We start from the raw sequence: 21,410 nt of genomic DNA, 5'->3' as shown, positions 1-21,410 counted from the left end.
CATTTTTAACATTAATGGTAAGGAAATGCCTTTGTATCCTCCATTGGTAAAGTTTCCATCTTTAGGATAAGTTGTCATTAAATCTCTATCTGCTTACCTTGGCCCTTCCAAAGGTTTTTTGCTAGATTGGGGGTTACAAACCATGGTCCTTGGATCAACTGGCTCACCATCCATTTCTGTATCGCCCACATTCCAAGAATTACTTTTATATTTTTGAGTGTTTGAAAGATACCCCAAGAAAAAGAATATCTGACAGATGAAAATTTCATGAAATTCACATTTTGGTGTCCCTAGATGATAGTTTTATTGCAACACAGACAAGTTTATTCATTGTGGCTGCTTTTGTGCCTTAATGGCTGAGTTGAGTAGCTGTGACATAGACTGTATGGCCACAAAGCCTGAGTTATTTACTGTCTGGCCTTTTGTAGAAAAAGTTTGCTGACACTTGGGCTAGACGAAAGAATTTTTGCATTTCTGCTGATAGCAACCAGCTGGGTTAGATCCTCACAATTTACAAGTGCAATTGAGCCAAGCAAGGCATCCAACATGCCAGCTGTGGATAATTGGGCCTTAGGGGTCAGTGGTAATTCCCTCCTTAGCACCGAGGGCCTATTTATTCATGTACTTGGCCATTGTGGAACTGTAGTTATTTCAAGATGATGATTCTGAAATGACACCAGAAAATGTTTCCGCACCATATGTTAATGCCTGTTGTAGTGGATTATATTTTCTCGCTTCCTAAAGATTTTTAATAATTTACATGCTGATTGCATGCTGTGATCAAGCTTAAAGTGGCAGTGACACTATTAAAGGTAGATTATAAAGATGAAGAAATAAGGCTTGATGATCTGAAAGCAGTCCCACCCTGACCTCTGGGTGGAAATAAGTAGATGTGGGATCGTAAGCATTTATATCATTCATTTGTCCACAGTGTTGGGAGAACGGTATCATCTTGTGCCGGAAGATTGCAGAGCAGTACGAGAGTTATTACGACTACAGAAACCTGAGCAAAATGAGGGTAAGGCACCCGGGTGCATGCTAATCAGCCTAAGGCATCCTTTTTTCACTCACTTTCCCGTATCGTTCCATAAAAACTAACTTTGTGATCATCTCGACCTGTCTTGCAGAAGGCTTTTGAAAGAGAAGTCTTGCCTCTGAAGCATGCTCAGCTATTTATACAAATAGCAAATGCTTTTAGTTAGTATGCAAAAGTGAGCCTTGGATCTCTTCTAAACATCACCTCTGGAATACACAATCTAATCACGATTAATTCTTTTGGTTTATTGAAGAAAAATCTCCCCACTGTTTGAAGAGCTTCTCACCTGTACGCAGAGCTCTGCAACAACATACCATTCTTAGTTTCGTAATCTGCACCGCAAAACAGTAGCCATGGCGAGCTGACCCATTTGGAACTATTTCGGGGCTAAATTCTGTCGGTGTCATCCCTTTAGCTTCAGCAATATGTTCTATTTGCTAAACCTGAACCAAGGTCTTAGTACCCATGAGCTTCGAGGAGTTCAATATTCTGTATCCCTGAACCAAATGTTTTGTCCCTTCTTTCTAGGTTCAAATGGGCCCCTCTTGCACCCTGAGTCCTTACTCTTCAGAGCCATGAGCATTTTGTGTCATCTCATAACACTTAAGCTCTGCAGGGTTTCTGAAGTAGGAAGAAGATTATGATGCTGCCTTTTAATTCTGAGGTAGCAGTTTAAGAGATGATATCGTCAACCCTTAACAGCTCCTAAAATCCCATGCCCACAAGTAACTGATCCAGCCTGCGGGAACTGGTCCTGTACTGCTGGCGTAGTATTTCATGCCAGTGGTTCATCGAGGTTTCTCCTAACATGAAAACCAAAGAGAAAAAACCTTGTTTTAACTTCAGTCCATCATGCTGGCCCTGGCAGGCCCTGCAGTTTTATATAAAAACGTTGCTGTGCTTCTCTTGGCATACTGTCCCTGTGACAGAAGTGAGGTTACAGTGTTTACCCGGGAGAGCCCTTGGGTACCATAGTCACTCGGATTTTTATAAACCCAAAGCATTACACTTCACGCCAACTGCTCTTTGGGGTGCTGTTACTAGGGGCAGGGGGAGGGGGAGAAGTTTTCAAGTGCAATATTAGTCTTTCTCTATAAACCCTGGGGATGATAATACCATGAATGGAAAACCATCAGCTTTATGTGCTTCATAATGCCAACATTGTCAGAGACACACTTAAGGGCTTTCAGCCCAGACAGCACTTTGCACTATGGGTCTCCTTTGGTTTGGTTTATCCCTGTGCAAGGTTGCACCCTCCAAATGTCCTGAATTACTGTGACCAAGGAGAACCAGATCCACAGGTGTGGTACCTTTGGCACTAGAATCTTCCAGAAAGATCCGGTCTCTAATCATTCTTTCCTTTTCTTTTCATTTTTGTTGATTTTTATTTAATTGTGAAGAAAATATCTTTTTGAGAGACTTTGTGCATAGAAATTATTTTCTCTGGTGAGAACATGTGGTAAAATTATTCCTTTAAAAACAGGGTCAACAAACGGAGCCTGTGGACATCACAGGACTGAGTAGTAGTGACATGGACCAAATGGCCTGCAAAGCCTAGACTCTTTGTTCTCTGACATTTACAGAACCAGTTTGCTGATCCCCACCTTAAAGCACAGAAAGGGAGTGAAACCTTCTTTTCTGCAAACTGGAAACTACAATGAAGTTCTCGTTTATAGAAAAGAAATATCCTCTTCCATAAATAGGGAGAGCTGAAGGGTGAGATAAAATTATTGGAACATCTCCTTTGCTTTCCAGATGATGGAAGCCTCTTTGTATGATAAAATCATGGACCAGCAACGCCTTGAACCAGAGTTCTTCAGAGTTGGATTTTATGGGAAGAAATTTCCATTTTTCTTAAGAGTAAGTTAATGCACTATTTAACTTGTTGTTATACCTTCAGTATAGATATCCCAGTCAAGAAAACTAAGATGCTAATGACATTATTGTCCTTTTAGGACAATAATGTCATAAGATTTAACTTTTTAGTTTGTAGACATTATACTAAATCTAGAATACCTTGTTTTGAATAATTTCCCAAGGTATCAAACAATTATTTGATTTTTCTTCCTAAATTTCTTTTTTTTTCTTTTTTAAAGATTTTATCTATTTATAGAGACACAGAGAAAGAGAGAGAGAGAGAGAAAGGCAGAGACACAGGCAGAGGGAGAAGCAGGCTCCATGAAGGGGGCCTGATGTGGGACTTGATCCCGGGACTCCAGGATCACACTCTGGACCAAATGTGACGCTAAACTGCTGAGGCACCCAGGGATCCCCTGCAGATTCCCTTTTAACCCAACAAGGAGATTTTATGTAATGTCTACATGGCACCAAAGCATATGGTCATTTCAATCAACCTGTCATTTGAGTGTTTGCTCTATGTAAGACTAAAATGAATTTTTGCCTATGACGTTTGGATATTTTGGAATCTACATCTATATTTAGCATATACGTATAGAGATAAACTTCATATGTAAATATATAAATAAGCAAATACATATAAAACTTTCATTCTAAAAGTCAGATAAGTTGATGATTATTAAACAAACAATGAAGTCCAATCTTTCTCCTCTCCCTTCTCCTTCAAGTATCCCCATCCTATATTTATTCTTATTGTGCTGGCAGTTAAAGCAAGATGCAGAGCGACACAGATACTGAAGTATTTGTATGCTGAGATTTAAAGTTTGTCATGAATTCACTCAATTTGTAAATTACTCCAGATACTTCTCCTTCATTACTTGTTTTTATATTAGTATAAGTAAGATGTATCTCTCATGAATAAATAAATAAAATCTTTTTATAAATAAATAAATAGGAATCTGCATGATGGTCATGGTGTGTGACATGGTCACAAAGCTGATTCTGCAGGTGGACCTAAGGACAGAGGAAAGCTTGATTCTGGATCAAAAATAGAGACAGGTTTAGAACACTTGCTGACTTTGAAGACTAAATTTTGAAAGTGGACATACTAGGCCCGGACTAGTACGTCCAGTCATCAGCAACCCCCACCAAGAATGCATGGCCAGGATCCGGGTAGTGAGTAGAAGAGAAACAATCTAGCACACAGAGAGAGAGGGCTGGAGACCCCACAGGAGGGTACAGACATAACTCTGGTGCAGCTGATGCCCTTCCTCTCTTGGCTCAAAATGAAGCAAAGCAAAAGATTACTTTTTCTTCCACATCATACTCAGGACTAATCAATCTATTACATATAGTGGGTATAACGTTTACAAATTGTAATATTGGGGATCCCTGGGTGGCGCAGCAGTTTGGCGCCTGCCTTTGGCCCAGGGCGCGATCCTGGAGACCCGGGATTGAATCCCACGTCGGGCTCCCGGTGCATGGAGCCTGCTTCTCCCTCTGCCTGTGTCTCTGCCTCTCTCTCTCTCTCTGTGTGACTATCATAAATAAATAAAAAAAAGAAAGAAAAATAAATAAATAAAAATTGTAATATTACCTACCAAAGTATTTTAATTTCTTTTAAAGATCAGAAGAAAAAAAGTGAGTTTTTTTTTTGTTGAAGAAAATGTTATAATATATTTTAAATTGTATCTGATACACTAGATTATCGTGTATTCATTTGTCCCTATGCCAAATCAGTCTCTCAGTATGATTTTTAATGCTTTTTTATAGAGGAAGGAGCCCACAAAAGTCATATTGTGGCCCTGCTCAAATTCTGAATTCAGCTGCAAGTACACTATAAACTACTCTAGACACTTATCTAATAAATGAAACCATGATAAAAGTGTAAAGTTTTTTTAAAATCAGAAATTTAGGAGCCACAATTTTAAAGGGAATTTAGCAAATTAGAAAACAGAATTGGCTAATAAAAAAAAAAAATTGTTAGAAAATCAATTAGAGGGATGCCTGGGTGGCTCAGTGGTTGAGCATCTATCTGCCTTTGATTCAGGTCATGATCCTGGGGTCCTGGGATCAAGTTCCGCATCGAGTTTCTCACAGGGAGCCTGCCTCTCTCTCTGCCTATGTCTCTGCCTCTCTCTGTGTCTCTCATGAATAAATAAATAAAATCTTCTAAAAAAATCAATTAGAATAAATCAACCTATGTTATTAGTCTTTTCAAAATAGCTTTCCTAGATATAAATAGCATTTTCTTCAAAGTGAAAGTGAAGGGTCACCCTCTATTGGTTTCTAAGGGGCACCACACCCTTCAGAATCACAGGGCTGGACTTCTTTTTAGGAAATCAGATTCTAGTCTGTCCTTCAATTTAAAAACAAGCAAATATCAACATTAAAAATCCCCTTATTGATCAATTTCAAGATAATTTTTCAAGCTGCAATAAATTAATACATTTATATAAGTGTATGATCTAAGTAGATTTTTTTTTTTTTTTACCCTCATGAAAAATGGCTTCTTTATTGACAATTTCTTTAGGCACAGAATACCTCTGAGGACTTATTTGTTGGGGAAGAATGACCAAGGTCAAGGATGGGAGAGAGATTTACTTTTCATTGTATGCCCTGTACTGTTTGGGATTTTTCTTTAATCCATAGATATAGATTTCCTTTTCAAAAGAAAAAGATAATAAAAAAAATTTTTTAAGTATTAACAAATGTGACCCAGCAGTTCCATTCCTAGGTATATACTCAAGAGAATTGACAACATATGTCTACACAAAGACCTATACGCGAATGTTCATAGCAGCATTATTCACTATTGCCAAAAAGTGGAAGCAGCCCAAATATCCATCAACTGGTGAATGGATAAACAACATCAACATATGGTATATCCACACAGTGGAATATTTAGCAGTAGGAAAGGAATGAAGTACTGAAATATGCTACATAGTGGGTGAACTTTAAGCATATCATGTTAATTGAAAAAGCCAGTCACAAAAGACCACATGTTATATGATTCCATGTATATGAAATGTCAGAAGAGGCAAATCCATAGAAACAGAAAGTAGAGGAGTGGTCGCCAGAGGCTGGGGGGATGGGAAGGGAAACGGAGTGACTGTTAGAGGGTACGAGTTTCTCTTCAGGGTAACGAAAATGTTCTCACATTTGACCGTGGTGATAGTTGATATACTAAAAACCTTCAAAAGGGTGTATTTTGTGGTACATGAACTATATCTCAAAGCTATGATGAAAAAAATGGATTGATGGGGGCAATGCTTAATTCCCTTTTCTTTCTTTCTCTCTCTCTCTCTCTTTAAGATTTTATTTATTTATTCATGAGAGATATAAAGAAAGGGGCAGAGACACAGGCAGAGGGAGAAGCAGGCTCCATGCAGGGAGCCTGACGTGGGACTCGATCCCGGGTCTCCAGGATTACACCCTGGGCTGAAGGTGGCACTAAACCACTGAGCCACCCGGGCTGCCCTCCTTTTTATTTCTTGACAACTCCAATACCAGACTCCAAATTCATTTTTATTTCAGAATGCCTTAACACTGTTGACTGATTATATGCTTAGAATAACCCCTGAGTTTACAAACTGCTGTAATACACAAAATTGCAGCTATTAGAGCACTCAGATATTTATTTTAGGACTTCTGTAATATGCAGGAATATATATATATATATATATATAGTCTTATCAAGCAAGTTTATTATCTTTTGAGTAAAAAGCACATAGCATCTGAAGGTATACCTTCTTTTACCTAGAAAATATTAAACATGGGATCGTCTGGAGGGCCTGACATCTAGGTAGTCTGTCTTAGCCTGTGTCACCAAAGGATCATGCCCAGTTTCCGGAGCCCAGGCCCGGCTGTCTCCTCTGCCTGCCACTGCCTTTTCTCAGCCACAGCCCTGAGCCCCCCGCCCTGCTCAGGGTTTCGAATTCCTCCGGTGGTGGCTCTGATTTCTTCTTAGGGCAGTTTTGTGCAACAGAGGAACCTCATCAAGCAGAGAAATGCTGAGAACATTGGGCCTTAGCAAGCTCTCCCAGACCTCGAACGTCTCCCTCTTTCTCTGAGAAGATCTTCAGGGCATGTCACCCACAACACCACCTTTCGTGGTCTCGGTAGCAAGTAGGAGTTTTTTCCTGGATGTACTGGCCGCGTTCAGCAGAGCCCGAGCTCAGGCCTTGGGCCCACCCCTGAGCTTGAATGTGGAGCAGGTGGACAGAGTGCGTGGGGATCCTGGGGATCCTGAGCCTCAGTCCCAGCTCTACAGTGGGTGCCACGCGGGAGCCAGCTACCACCTCTTAGTAGGTTAAATAAGTTTTGTGCAGAGTGTCAGTGACTTGTCCACAGTGAACCTGATAACCATCAAAGTGGTTCCAAAGTTCCTTCTTACCTAACCTGACCAGTGCGGGGCTTTCCAGAAACCCTGCCCACCTTCCCAGCTCTCAGGCCTACTTTAGGATAACCTTCATTTTTCTGGAATGAGAGACAGTCCCAGGCCACAGAATACTCATACATCTTGTAAAACAGAACAGACCAAAACACACACACACACACACACACACACACACAGAAAAAAAGTGTCCACCATTTGGCAAGTCCCTAAAAATCCTAAATCTCACTTTGGGCCCGTAAATAAGACCCTTGGCTACAGGAAGCCGTGCTGAGTTGGTGATGGCAGAGAAGCTTCCTGTGCCAGCTGTGCTGAGAGCAGGAACACAAACAGGCGCAGCCTTCCTTTTTTCCACGCCGGGATCCGGAGTTGAGGCTGATCTCTGTGGCCGTTGCAAAGGATGCAGCAAAATGCATTTTTGAAGATTGCATTTACTTTCTTTTTTTCCATATTGAGAATGTATCCCCTAAACTCTGATACCTAGCTTATTAAAAAAAAAAAAAGAAAAAAAAACTTTAGCACGTGCTCATTAGCGCTCAGGGGGACACGATTGCCTTGTTTTGAATCTTGGTGCTCTGAGAATCAGATGCCTCTTTGTCCCCGACACCCTGACACTAAGAGTGGCACACTGCATCCGGGTCTGAAGCTCACGATCCTTGCCCTGCCTTCTCCATATGTGGGCAGATTTTTCAGACTGTTTTTGGGGTTTTATGTTATAGTGTGTGGAGGTGAGGCATACGTTCACTCATTGCCAGTGTCCTCTCTTTTTGGCTTCTCTCTGTAATTAATGCACTCAATTACATGGCTCTCTTTTCTTTTTTTTTTTTTTATTTCACCTCCAGAATAAGGAGTTTGTGTGTCGAGGGCATGACTACGAAAGGCTGGAGGCCTTCCAACAGAGAATGCTGAATGAGTTCCCCCACGCCATCGCCATGCAGCATGCCAACCAGCCCGACGAGACCATCTTCCAGGCGGAAGCTCAGTGTATCCACACCTAGACGGGTTAGATCCATTGGCCATTAGCTGCAGAGCATTTTTGTGCCGGGTTGTTTAGCCTCTGGCCCCTTTGCAATAGCCATGTTCTTACTCTCCCTCCTTCCCTTCATCTTGATTTTTAGCTTAGTTCCTTCCAAACAGCATTGTTCTAGTTATTATCACAATGTCAGATGAAAGGAAATCCCTTAAGGATTCTGGTTAAGATTTTTTTTTTCCTTTCAATTAAAACTTTTCTATCTCAGCCCTGCTTTTAAAGCTCCTTTTAGTGATTTCCCTTAGAATAACTTTCCTCCAACATATCCTGTGGAAACCGCTTCGGTTGGAGGAAATGATAGCATCATATGTACTGGCATATGCCATTCAGCCCCTTTTCCCTTTTTATTTTTATTCTGGAAGGAAGGGCAGGGAAGGAGGTGCCTTAGTATCTTTGGGGGACTCTTAGCCATGGCATCTTGGACAGCCTTTGATGATTGCTGTGTAATTGACACTCTCATGGTCTAAAATACGAACAACTCAACTGAAATTACCCAGGCCCTAGAGACAAACGGAATTCACCCTTTGGGAATGTTTCTGCCTCTTCCTAAAACTTACGATCTTTAAGGAGACAAGAAGCTCCCACTGATAATCATGGATACCATTTCAAAGTAGAAAATAAAATGCAACAGAAGCAAGACTTTACATCAGGGAAAAGATTTTGCTATCCTTTGAATGAGAAGAGAAGAAGGTAACTATACTAGTAAATATGATACCCTTTAATGTAATTTTAAAAATATCATCTACAACAACACTCTGCTAATCAGTACAAGATTTGGGAGAGTGATACCCCAAGTGTGGGAAGGCTGGAGACACAGAGCATCACACAGGTAAATATAAATCACTGTCAGAACTGGTTTCCGTCTTTGGCCACGGTTGCATGGGTATTTATACATTATTTTACAAACAAACATTAATTAAGAGGGGCCATGCATGGACTAAAGAGAAGAGTGTCTCCTAAATGAGGATTAGGATTAATACGATTCTGAGTACCTAAGATCTAAGCTCTTCCCACCCACCCCCACCAAAACACCAAAAAGAGGAAAAAGGAAAAAAAAAAAAATCAGTGACACATAAATTCATGAGTTATTTTAATCAGGTACTTAGAATCACCTCCCTAAACCTAGTGCAAGACCTGTAGTTTGAGAAATGGTTTGTTGTCAGTTGAGTTCTTGGCGCCTTCTTGGCAAATTTTTTTAAATGACTTTGACCCAACGGAAGCACCAGATTGTTACCCATCCTCTGCTCTCTGCCACAGCGCAGCTCAAGCCAGGTTTCTGTGGCGTTTGCCAAGTCAGGTTTCTTCCTTGACTTTTTAATCCTAGATTTGCAGATATATGCCGTGACTCCTATTCCGGAGAGCCAGGAGGTCCTGCAGAGAGAGGGTGTTCCGGACAACATCAAAAGTTTCTATAAAGTGAATCATATCTGGAAATTCCGCTATGACAGACCATTTCACAAAGGCACTAAAGATAAAGAGAATGAATTCAAGGTACCGTGCAGTTCTCATTACATACGGCTTCCTGTGAGCTTCTTGGGACAAGCCCCTGGATAAATACTTAGAGTCCAGTAGGGGCATCTGGGTGGCTCAGTTAAGTACCTGCCTTCAGCTCAGGTCATGATCCCAGAGCCCTGGGATGGGGCCCCGAGTCAGGCTCCCTGCTCCGTGGGGACCCTGCTTCTCCCTCTGCCCCTCTCCCTGCTTGTGCTTGCTAGCTTGCTCGCTCTCTGTCTCTCCATCTCTCCCTCTCCCCCTCTCCCCCTCTCCTCCTCTCTGTCAAATAAATAAATAAGATCTTAAAAAAAAAAAAAAAAGAATGGAATCAAGTGATAGAACCAGAAGGGACCAGAAATCATTTAGTCTTGTTGATCTCAAACTCAGCTGTATGAGTTGAGTGCCATGGGGTGCTTTCGTAACCAGCCCTCTTAGCTCAGGAATCCTGCCTCAGTAGGTCTGAGAGGAAGGCCTGGGATCAGCTTCTTTGTGACAATGCTGGTGGTCCTCAGACCATCTCAAAGATGTCATGGTTGAGCCCAGCCCTGTCATTCCTTCATGCTGAACGAGTGGAGGGGACCTCAGGGTGTTCATTCTCAGAGACAGTAGTCAGCGGTGAGTAACGAATGCCTGACTGACAGGGAAGAGGAGCTTCTGAGACGGGGAACAGCCAGGTAGTCCGCTGGTACGGTGGAAGATTTCCGTGTGATCCTCTGCTTTTTCTTGTCAGGATGGGGTGTCACTAGGACTTCTGAGAAGACACAGAGTGAAGGCGCCCCATAGACCCCTTGCCTGTGCTGTGAGCTGTCTGTTCCCACCAGCTGCAATACACCTTGCTGTCTCTCGGGCTGTCACAGCCCCCCTGGGTGGGGGGTGCCACAGAGACATTATAATCTCTTCTTTTCTTGATAACAGTGAGACCAGATAGAGCCCCAGGTAGTCAGAACACAAAACAGACCCGTTACTGTGGGCCAATCGGCTTAGCTTCTTTCATCACAGAGTCTCTACTTAAGCTGGGAAACGTTCTCCTAACACGGTTAGCATTGCCGGCGTGATGTTAAGTTGCCTCGTGGCCTCCGCCCAAGTGTCCGTTCCCAGTGCCCACAGCAGTGGCTCCGGGATCGGGCCCGGCCCGGTGACCGCGACGGGAAGCTGAGGTTGGGCCGCAGTGTCACGATGGGCCTCACACCGAGCGGTCCTCTGTGCCAGGAGGCTGACGGGTTACGTATCAAGGCAAAGAACCTGTTGGAAGAGACGGTCCTGGGATGTCACTGAGAAAACCCACGATCATTTTCTAGTCCTTTTGGATACTTAAATTTTTCTGTGTGTCCCACAAAACCAATTAGCGATCATTAGTTTGTGATGTAGTTTTGGCTGCAGGTGTTTTCACTGAATGCCAGGTCTGAGAGACCCCCCGGAGTCAGGCAGTCGACTTGCTCAAAGTCACGTCCTAACGACCCGGAGACCCAACACGACCACCCACTCCTTCTAGCACCTTCTCTGCACTGCAGTTCCTCGTGGCCATCACTTTAAGTATTGTCAGTGGGATGGCAGGCCCCCTAGAAAAATGATAAGAAATCTGGCTCCTCATGCTTGTGCATGCAGCGCTTGGCATCTGGCTCCGAGCTGCCCTTCCAGAAGCCTCATCAGTGCCACAGCCCACTCGCCTGCCCTCCTGGTGGGCTCCCACGACATTGAACTTCTCTCCCCCGTCTCCTGCTATGGGGCCTGTGCGGGCTGCTTCCCACTGCCTCCCTCCCCGCCCTCCGCCTGGCAAACTCCTACTCGCTCGTCAGCAGCCCGCTCACGCGTCACCTCCTCTGAGCAGCGCCGTCCTCCCCCCACCGGCCGTGTGCCTGCAGCCTCCTGCTCTCTCCTCGCACCTTGAACATTCCTTCCTCTTGGCCCTGAGCCTTCCCTTCCCCGCCGACCTCCCGGCCACCGTCCCAGGGACCCTGCCCTTTTTGTCTCAGTCTATCTTGGCCGACATGAAGAAATCCTTCCATTTTCTGTTGTTCTGGAATAAGTGGCACTGTTTCAGGGAGTTTGTCAAATTTATCATCCTCTTGAGAATGTACTTTGTTGAAGTAAGAAAAAGGAGGCATGCACACAGAAACGTGGTTGACAAAAGAGAAATCTGTCACCTGCAGCGGCTCCCATCAAGGCAGCTGTGGCTTCACGTGTCACGGGGATGCCCTTCCTGGCCAGGGGAAGCCTCAGCTCCTTAAATACAGATCCTCTTGGATGATGGCCTTTGAAATGGGCATGAAAAAATGTGGCCCAGTGAGGACATCAGAAGTTCTAGGAGATAGGGTCTGTGCCGCTTCTACAGGAAACTAGAACATACCCCCGAGCAGGTCACCCCCCAGCACTGCCTCCTTGATGCTTAGCTCATTCCTCTTTACAAGAGAAAGATGGAGCTACATGATTCCTCATGGACCTTTCCTCCGTGAGGATGTTGTTATTCTGATCCTGTGTTGACTGGCTGATACTCTTACCCTTTCTAGATAAAAAATGGCAAGACCTTAAAGAGTGATGGGGGTTTACGTTGGAATTTGAAAGAACAGGCAAAGGAAATAACGTAGTGGCCTCTTGTTATATCTCAAGCTTGCTGTCTGAAGTAGATCATGTAGTCCACGCAGGAAAAAGTGTCTGACAACATAGATTGGAACTATTAACCCGGCCTCGGTGGTGTCTTACTGTGATGGCTTCACGAGTGCCAAGGGATGGCCCACATGCTAGAGAGAAGCCTACAGAAATAAGCAAACCTGACCAAATTGAATGGCACACATTAGTCATAGCTCAGTAACTACAGAGAAGGGACACTTGGGGACTTAATTTGTTTTGTATTCCGTAGAGTCTCTGGGTGGAGAGAACATCGCTGTACTTGGTGCAGAGTTTACCTGGAATTTCCCGCTGGTTTGAAGTGGAAAAGCGTGAAGTGGTAAGGATCAGAGCTTATTCTCAGGTACTTTCCCATCACAGTTGCTCACCGGGAGTCACGCCATAGATTCATTGCTTCTGCTGTTGACTCCAAGTCCCCGGAAGCGCACAGAGTAAGTTAGTGAATGTTAATGGTATTGACCCCTGTGTGACCAAGGCTTGAAGGGGAGCATTACTGTACTCCTAGTCCGGCCAGCAAGAGGCATTCCTCAAAAAGGACTGACTACAGCATGGGAACAACTCGGGTCCTTGAGTAAAAGATCCGGAATTCGAATGCCTGTAGGCCAGAGGGAAGAGGTTCTCTACCTTGTCTTATTGACTCATTCTACCAAAACTATGAGGTATGTATCCCTACCCCTATTTTTGCAAGTTTCAACAAGAAGTTAAAAGCCTTTGCCAGAGGTCTCACATCAAGACAATAAAAAAGGATAGATTCGAGCCCAGATTTTCCTGACTCAAAAGCCAATTCTATCCATGTCCTTAGGGGCTCAGTGTCCTTAGGGGCTGCAGGGGGGCTGGCGCAGAGCCCCAGCACCCTGTCTTCCTGTTGGCAGTAGAAGGGTTAGCCTTAGCCTCACTGAGCAGTCCCGGGTGAACACCAGCTAGAGACCAGCAGGTGGCATTCTAGAACCTGGAAACCAGCACCCCAGAACCCTTCAGGCTGTAAAACATGCTCCAGCTCTGGGCCCCAGTTCTGGAGCCAACAGCAGCTATATCGGGGTGAGACCTCGCCCTGGTGCCTCTGCCACTCTTCAGGCTCGCAGCACCTCATGGCAGCCCTGCACCCAAGCCGCAGCCCTTCTCCCTCCCTTGGGGCATCCTACAAGAAGCCAGCCCTTTGATTGCCGTAGCCCTCTAGCTGATAGAAAACCTGACAATTGTGAAAATATCATTTAACCCCTTTCTTATTTAGATGACAAGCCTACTCTGTCAGGGAGTAAGTAAGTAGCTCCTGCCCAAATCATCTTCCAAGAATGGCTTATCCAACCTGAAACTTCACTAAGCACTGAAACCACTCAGCTTATCATGGTCGATGAAGCTCAGGATTTAGGGGCATCTTCCCTTCACAGTGCTGAAAAATCCACGTGGCTTCCGAAACAAATGGAACTCAGTTCAGTAGACTGCCTCAGTGTACTCGTCTTCTTGTAGGGTGTGAGTCAAGGGTGCCCAGAGCTGGTTGCCCACATAGTATACCCTGGTGCCTTCCATGGAAGAGGAGAGGCTGCTCAACAGCGTCAGAAGGTCTTATTATGCTTCCTGCTGAATGGCATTGCCCCAACCCACAGAATGTTCTTAGTCATCTAGCCCTGCATTAACGATTCAGAGAGCCTTTTCATCTACTTACTACCCAGACTGTTAAATTCTCTGAGGCCTTACCAATGGTCCTAACCTTTGAAATATAACCCCCTCCCCCTCACACACACACACACACACACACACACACACACACGTACAAATAGGCATAAAAAGTACCATGCTGATAATGATTAAAGAAGCGTTACAAAACACAACCTTTCAAACGTCAGCTGCCTACTTTATTAGAATATCTATAATCTTACATTCTGTCAAACAGAACAAATTAAATTGGGCTACTTTGTTCTCTGAACACAGCCCACTCATAACAACCTTATGTCTTTCTCTTGTTCCTACTGCCTGGAATGTCCCCACCTTCTATTAAAGTTGCTGGTTTACCGCTTCAGTTCATGGCATATAAGGTCCTCGAGATCAGGGGCATGTAGTAGGTACTAAATACATGTACCCCAACCTGAATTGAAATTCCTTATGTACAATGTCAAAACCTAAAAGATTCTCAAAACCAAAAGATGTTTTCATAAGCTCATCTCCAAAACTCAGTTTGGCAATAAGCCTAACCTGATCTGATGTAAGACCACTCATGATCTGTATTTCACTTAGTACAAATATTCCTGTTTTACTGCAGAAATATTAATGCGTTTGGTTAAAGAGAGTCTTCCCAGGCCTTTCTTGAGGATTATGTAATATGCTTCGAGCTATATATCACATTTCTAAAATTTGAAATTTTTTGAAATGTGAAACATCTGGCACCAGAGGTGTTACAGGAGACTGTGGGCCTTTACTCACTAAGTCATAACCCCAGAATATATTATCCTATTCTTTTGAAGATAACAATGCCTTTGAACTACTGTTTTCTTGGAAATTGGCCACTCTTCGCCAGCCCCCACTAATAGCACCATCTAGCGTCTGGTTTCTGCAGTAGTGTCCTACCTAAGTGGTCATGTGCTTCTCCCTTAATCCCCTGCAATCACCTCTGTGCAGAGCACCCAGTGTCCCTTTTAAATTTAAGTTGTATCATACAAAAATAAAGAAAATATATATTGAACCTGATTTGCCCATCATTTTACTTAAACAGCCATCCAAAAGGCCAATAATTGTTTTACCAGCACCTGTTTTATACTGGGTTATTGTAAAGTAAATCTCAGGCATCCTATCATTTCATCTATAAATAATCCAGTATGTATATTAACAAAAAAATATCACCACAATATCATGCATCTCATCTAAAAAAAATTAACAGTAATTCCTTCACATAAAATATCAAGTCAGTGTTCACACTTCACCAAGGGTCTGTTTATTTTATGAGTTTTGTTTGGGTCTTTTTTTGGTCATTTGTTGTCTTTTTTATTTTTTTAAAGATTTTATTTATTTAGTCTTATTTTTTATTTATTATGTTTTAATATTTCATTTAAATTCAATTTGCCAACATATAGTCGTTTGTTGTTTCAGTTCAGATCCAAATAAGGGCCATACATTGCAGCTAGTTGAAATGTCTCCTAAAGTCTCTTTTGATCTATAGGTTCTCCTTGAATTGCTTTTTTTTCCTTGCAATCTGCAGACTGAACCAGTGGGATAATTTAATGGGTTTCTTTGCCCCTATATTTTTTTTGTAAATTGGCAGTTAGATTTAGGAGTTTGATAAGATACTGTTATTTTGAATTTTTCATTTTTATTTCTTTTGCAAGAGTACTTCATAGGGGATGTTACATGCTTCTGGTTGTCTCTCTTTTGTTGCCGAGTTGGCAGCCACTGATGATCATGGCCCCCAGCTACTGGGTGTCACAAAACGGTGGTATCTTATCATTCCTTCTTTGTTTATTCATTGGAACACTTCTGCAGTGAGAAGCGTTCTCTCATCAACTATACCCTGAGGTATAGCAGCCTATAAAATATAGGATATATAGGCTATAATATAATTATCCTATAATATAGGATAACAGCCTATAAAAGTGACCACAGAAGTTCTTGTTTGGTTGGTTTTGTTTTTCGTATCATTGGTAATTCATGGATTTAAGCATGCTTAGGTTTTTAAATCCGTTGCAGTTATTGCTGATATTAATTTTCAGGTTGTTCCATTTTGCCCTTGGGAGCCTCTTCAAATCGACTTCTGAGTCTCTGATAGTATCCAGTAGTCGTTACTGAGCTGACACACAGGCCTGGATTGTCAAATCAGATGTGGGAATCGGCAGCAACCTTGCCTAATAACTTCAAGGCAATCAGGAGACTCAGATGAAGCACAGAGACATCTGAGACCTCAAGCCTTATCTTCTAGATCCTTCTTCCCCACATCAATAATAATTTGAAATAGAGTCTTTAAGTGAGGCTCACAGGATTTCTGACGCAGGGGGCACATTTAAATTGTGAAATATTCCATTTATGCGGCAGAGAGTTATAAAACTTTCCTGGGACATTCTGTAGGAAATCATGTCTTCAGGCAGAGTTCTAGGTTTTATTAGTATAAGCAGTTCTTTAGCTGAGGACACAGATACCATCTCTTCCTCCTAGTAATTAGTCTTAATCTATTCACTTGAAGGTTCAATTGACAAGGGGATAAGACCCTCTCACCTGCCGCCTTTTCTATTCCCCAAGGATATGCCTCCATTAAAGAGAGTGAAGGGTCACAGTCCAGCTGCTTTAATGCCTTCCTCCCAGCTGCCTTCCTGGCTTACTGGGATGGCTTAGGTACTCCATGCTTAGTTATACATGCTCTGCCCCAGACCTTAAAGCAACCATTTCTCCAATGACTCCTGCTGCTTTGTAGTGGTAAACGGTATTTAAAGATCACAGTCTGGGGGCTAGCAGAAAACAATCCCTTGATGAACATTTTTTACACAATATTCTTTGCACACTTCTTCGACCATCTCCCTAGGAAAATTTCCTTGGGGGTGAAACGATCTATCAAAGAGTCCATAGTTTAACCTTTGATTCACGGACCAACAACAGCATATTATCAACTTATATCTTGTCTGGCGGGAATAACTGTTCTTGGGAATACCCAGTTTCCCAGCATCCTCTCCAACCCTGGGCACAACAAGGTTGTGTTATTTAAATCTTTCCAAATAACAGATCAAAAGTGATCATACTAGGGTTGATTTTTTTTTTTTTTTTTTTTTTGGCATTTGTTGGATACTGGAGGAGATGATACGTTTTCATATTATTTACCTGTTTCTCTTTATTTTGTGAATGCACTGGTTATATCCTATGTCTGATTTTCTTCAGTATTTGAGAAATATCAATTATTAGGAATATTTGTGGAAACATTTCCTGAAGTTATTATTTATCTTTGGTCTGTGTTGCATTTTATTTAAATTTATTCATATTAACAGTATTTGAATCTATAGAGATGAGCATGATTTTTTTTCTCCATCAGCCAAAACACATATAAAATTTTCCATCTTAACTATTTTTAAGTGTACGGTACAACAGTGTTAACTATGTGGGCATTGTTATGCAACGGACCAGTTTCATCTCCCAAAACTAAAACTCTGAATCCTTTGAACATTTCCTCTTTTCCCCCTCGCTGGCCTCTAGCAACCACTGTTGTACTTCCTAAGACGTCTTACTTTTTAACTTTCCATCCATCAGAGTCCTCAGACTTTTCCTTTATACTTTAGCTTTTGTGATTCTAAGACAAAGGTTTATTTTCATAAATAGTGTCATAAATACCCACTAACCAGCACTCAGTCAAGAAACAGAACATTGCCAGGAGCACCCAGAAGCTTCCCATGTACTCTTTCCAGTTGCAACTCGCTCCCTTTCCTTTCCCTTACAGGTCAGTGCTATCCTCACTTAAGTGGTATCCATTCCCTTGCTTGGTTGATCATCTAAGTTTGTTTCCCCAAAACAAGTCAGTTTCCTTTTGCCTGATTTTGAACTGTATCTAACAGTGTCATAGTGTGTATATTCTATTATAATTTGGTTCTGTTACTCAGTACTATTTGTGACGTTAGTCCATGGTATTACCTGTGACTGACCTTTGCATTGCTGTGTCCTATCCCATTGTGTGAACATACCACAGTATGTTCATGCATTCTTGTATCAGGGAATATAGAGATTTTTGAGACACTTATGACCATTTTTGTATGTTTCTTCACATACATGTACACACATCTCCTACTCCGCTTTTTTCTCAGATATATGCCTGCAGAGAACTGCATGTAGGACCGTAATGTATAATAAAGAGCTCTTTAACTTTAGTGGATAATGCCAGATTGTTTTACAAAGTGATTGAAACAATTTGAACTTCCAACAGCCGAAATCGAGAGAGCCTAGCATGTACTTTCTCATCCTTGTTTGCTCTTGTCCTATTTATTTTTGCCATTTGGTGGGTGCTTAGTACTGTATTACTGTGGTATTGTTTTTCACATTGTTGATCAAGTGAGGTTCAACACCGTTTCATATATTTATCGGCCATTTGGATTTCTTCCTTTGTAAAGTGCCTATAGAAGTCTTTAGCCCAATTTTTATTGGGTCACTTGCTTTTTTCTTATTGGTTTGTAAGAGTTCTTTATATATTTTGGACAAAGGCTCTTTGATGGCATTATATGTTATTAATATCTTCTCCTTTCTGGCTTATCTTTCCTTCTCTTTATAGTGTCTCTTGAAGAATGTATAATCTTAATTTTGACATAGTCAAATTATTCTAGTACTTTTCAGTGTTGTTTTAAGATGATGTAAGTGACCTTTAAAAACCTAATTTGTTTCCTTAACTGAAAAAACCAATATTTAAATGTGCTTATTGTAAGCTTGAATTATTTTACGGCTAAGAGCTTGGCAGACCTTCACTTCAAAAAGAATGTCAATGACAATAATGGCCACAATGTTTAACATCTGAAGAACACTTTCATCATTTTCACAGTCAGGTCGCCCATATAACCTAGAATTTTTAAGTCATTATAATTCTGTTTGGCTCTCCTTCAACAAATAGATCCTGCAGCATATATGATTATCTTATTTTCTGTAACTCCCAACTGAGTACCATCCTGTGCCACCTTATGGTGCTGATATATATGCATATGGGGTCCATATGGGCATATGTCCCATCTTCCCAACTGGGCTGAAAGCTCCTTGACATCAGAGAATTTGTAAATGCATCTTTGTATCTCCTGTGGTGCTCTTCATTAAGTAAGCAACTAAAAAGGTGATAATAACATGCAGGGCCCCTGAATACTTAACCCTTCATGAGAAAAGAAAAATGAGTTTAAATAGACATGAGATCGAGTTTTCTTTTAAGGATTACATGGCTTGTTGCAGTACTAATATATAATTGATGATTGCTGATTACACAAACCTCATTTCAACCAGTCGGTATAATCACCTTCACTTTCCAGGACTCTGAATGCACAGTTCATTTGTCTTCCACATCCTTGTCTATTCTACTGTATGGCCCCCCCGGTAGAGATATTGATGGGGGCCACGGGGGAGCACAGATCATTCAGAACATGGACAATCTATTTTCTTCTTGAATGTCACAAAATCCAAAATGTGGTTTATTCTCATTTGCTTCTCAGGTAGAAATGAGTCCTCTGGAGAATGCAATTGAAGTATTGGAAAATAAAAATCAGCAGCTGAAGACTCTGATTAGTCAGTGTCAGACAAGACAGATGCAGAATATCAATCCCTTGACCATGTGCCTGAATGGAGTTATAGATGCTGCGGTGAATGGTGGGGTTTCCAGGTATCAAGAGGTGAGGATTCAGTGTTGTTGTTTGAAAGTTTTTAAATGGGGGCAGCTGGGTGGCCCAGTGAGTTGTGTCTGCCTTCTGCTCAGGTCATGATCCCAGGGTCCTGGAATCAAGCCCTCTGTGGGGCTCCCTGCTCAGCGGGGAGCCTGCTTCTCCCTCTCCCACTGCCTCTTCCCCCTGCTTGTGCTCTCTTTTGCTTATCTCTCTCTCTTTCTCTTTCTCTCTCTCTAATAAATAAAATCTTAAAGTTTTTAAGTGTGATTTCTTAGGGGTTCAGAAGTCTTTTTTCAAAATATGTACAAATTGCCACATGCTAATATAGGGCTCCCACTGATACAGAGTTCTTTGTTAAGTAGAGCAGTCATTTGTGATGCACACTTACTCCATTTTCCTATATGTGATATTTTGAGGACAAAAGTGTGTGTGTGTGTGTGTGTGTGTGTGTGTGTGTGTGTGTGTGTGTTCTTGGATGAATAAAGGTTATCAAGATTGTTGAATAAATGTCTACCTAAAACCAGTTCCCTGACCAAAGAGGTTCCCGGGCATAGAAAAATCTGATCTTGTTTAGAAGATTCTTTAAGTTTTCATCTGCCCTTGTGGTTTTAAACAGAAAAGCACAACAGCTTGGAAGGTGAGGCCACGGTTTTAGTCATACTGACTCTTCAAGCACTTTATTTTATGATATAAAGCTTATTGATTTGGATTTGCTACTTGCTTGCTATATCAAAGACACTTATTTACATAATTTCTGCTCTCCCTTAAACAATCCTTTCCTTATAGGCCCTTTCTGACCAGCTGTCCATAGTAGGAGTAATTCCTTCTGCCACCACAAATGTGGTTTACACTGGTGCTTCTTTAAAGATGCTGGGTCTTTAGTAGCAGGTTTGTGGCTCATACTTTCTTTTTAACTCCCCTGAAGTAAACTGACTATCCCTTCTCTCTCTCTAGGCATTTTTTGTCAAAGAATATATCTTAAGTCACCCTGAAGATGGAGAGAAAATTGCACGGTTAAGAGAGCTGATGCTTGAGCAGGTAAGGTGGGGGCAGAAGCCAATCACCTTCTCTCTTTCCTGCCTAGCTATGCATGGTTACCCAGAGACCATCTACTTGGCTTTCCACGTCTGTGTTCTAAGAGAAGCCATCAGTCAGGGGTTAGGGATTCATCTGTAATGTATTCCAGCTTGCTAATTTTTATTTTTACTTTCCACTTTGAATCAGCAATAAGTAAACTGTGAGTAAACAATGAGTAAACTATGAGTAAACTAAGCCCCTTACAACAGACCGCGTCATGTAGTCTCTTGGAACAATGCTTGAAGTTTCTCTCCCTAAAGACTTGCTGTAGGCTTGATGCCAACTTTTCCCTCCAAATTTTGGGCTCGGGGATCCCTGGGTGGTGCAGCAGTTTAGCGCCTGCCTTTGGCCCAGGGCGCGATCCTGGAGACCCGGGATCGAGTCCCACGTCAGGCTCCCGGTGCCTGGAGCCTGCTTCTCACTCTGCCTGTGTCTCTGCCTCTCTCTCTCTCTCTCTCTCTCTCTCTGTGACTATCATAAAAAAAAAAAAATTTGGGCTCAAATCAAGCCAGCTCAAAATAAATGAATAGATAAATGAACAAGTGAAGGAATGAGATTCTTACTTAAATGTTCCAGTGAGGGGGC

The 21,410-nt window shown here is 42.1% G+C and overlaps 1 protein-coding gene across 7 annotated transcripts in view; it reads left to right on the top strand.

The window, feature by feature from the left end:
- DOCK4 (dedicator of cytokinesis 4) overlaps positions 1 to 21,410 on the top strand; it is a 407,219-nt gene that overhangs the window by 370,039 nt on the left and 15,770 nt on the right. For all 7 annotated transcript variants that reach the window (XM_072764773.1, XM_072764772.1, XM_072764775.1 and 4 more), the window contains 7 exons: positions 932 to 1,018; positions 2,792 to 2,896; positions 8,132 to 8,273; positions 9,644 to 9,810; positions 12,671 to 12,757; positions 19,581 to 19,757; positions 20,703 to 20,786. In XM_072764773.1, the coding sequence (XP_072620874.1) occupies positions 932 to 1,018; positions 2,792 to 2,896; positions 8,132 to 8,273; positions 9,644 to 9,810; positions 12,671 to 12,757; positions 19,581 to 19,757; positions 20,703 to 20,786 (849 nt within the window). The remainder of the gene's footprint in view (positions 1 to 931; positions 1,019 to 2,791; positions 2,897 to 8,131; positions 8,274 to 9,643; positions 9,811 to 12,670; positions 12,758 to 19,580; positions 19,758 to 20,702; positions 20,787 to 21,410) is intronic.

Source organism: Vulpes vulpes, chromosome 7 (genome assembly GCF_048418805.1).
Source record: "Vulpes vulpes isolate BD-2025 chromosome 7, VulVul3, whole genome shotgun sequence".
NCBI classification, from domain to species: Eukaryota; Metazoa; Chordata; class Mammalia; order Carnivora; family Canidae; genus Vulpes; species Vulpes vulpes.
Note: the sequence above shows the minus strand (reverse complement) of the source record. Positions and strands in the feature narration are given on the sequence as shown.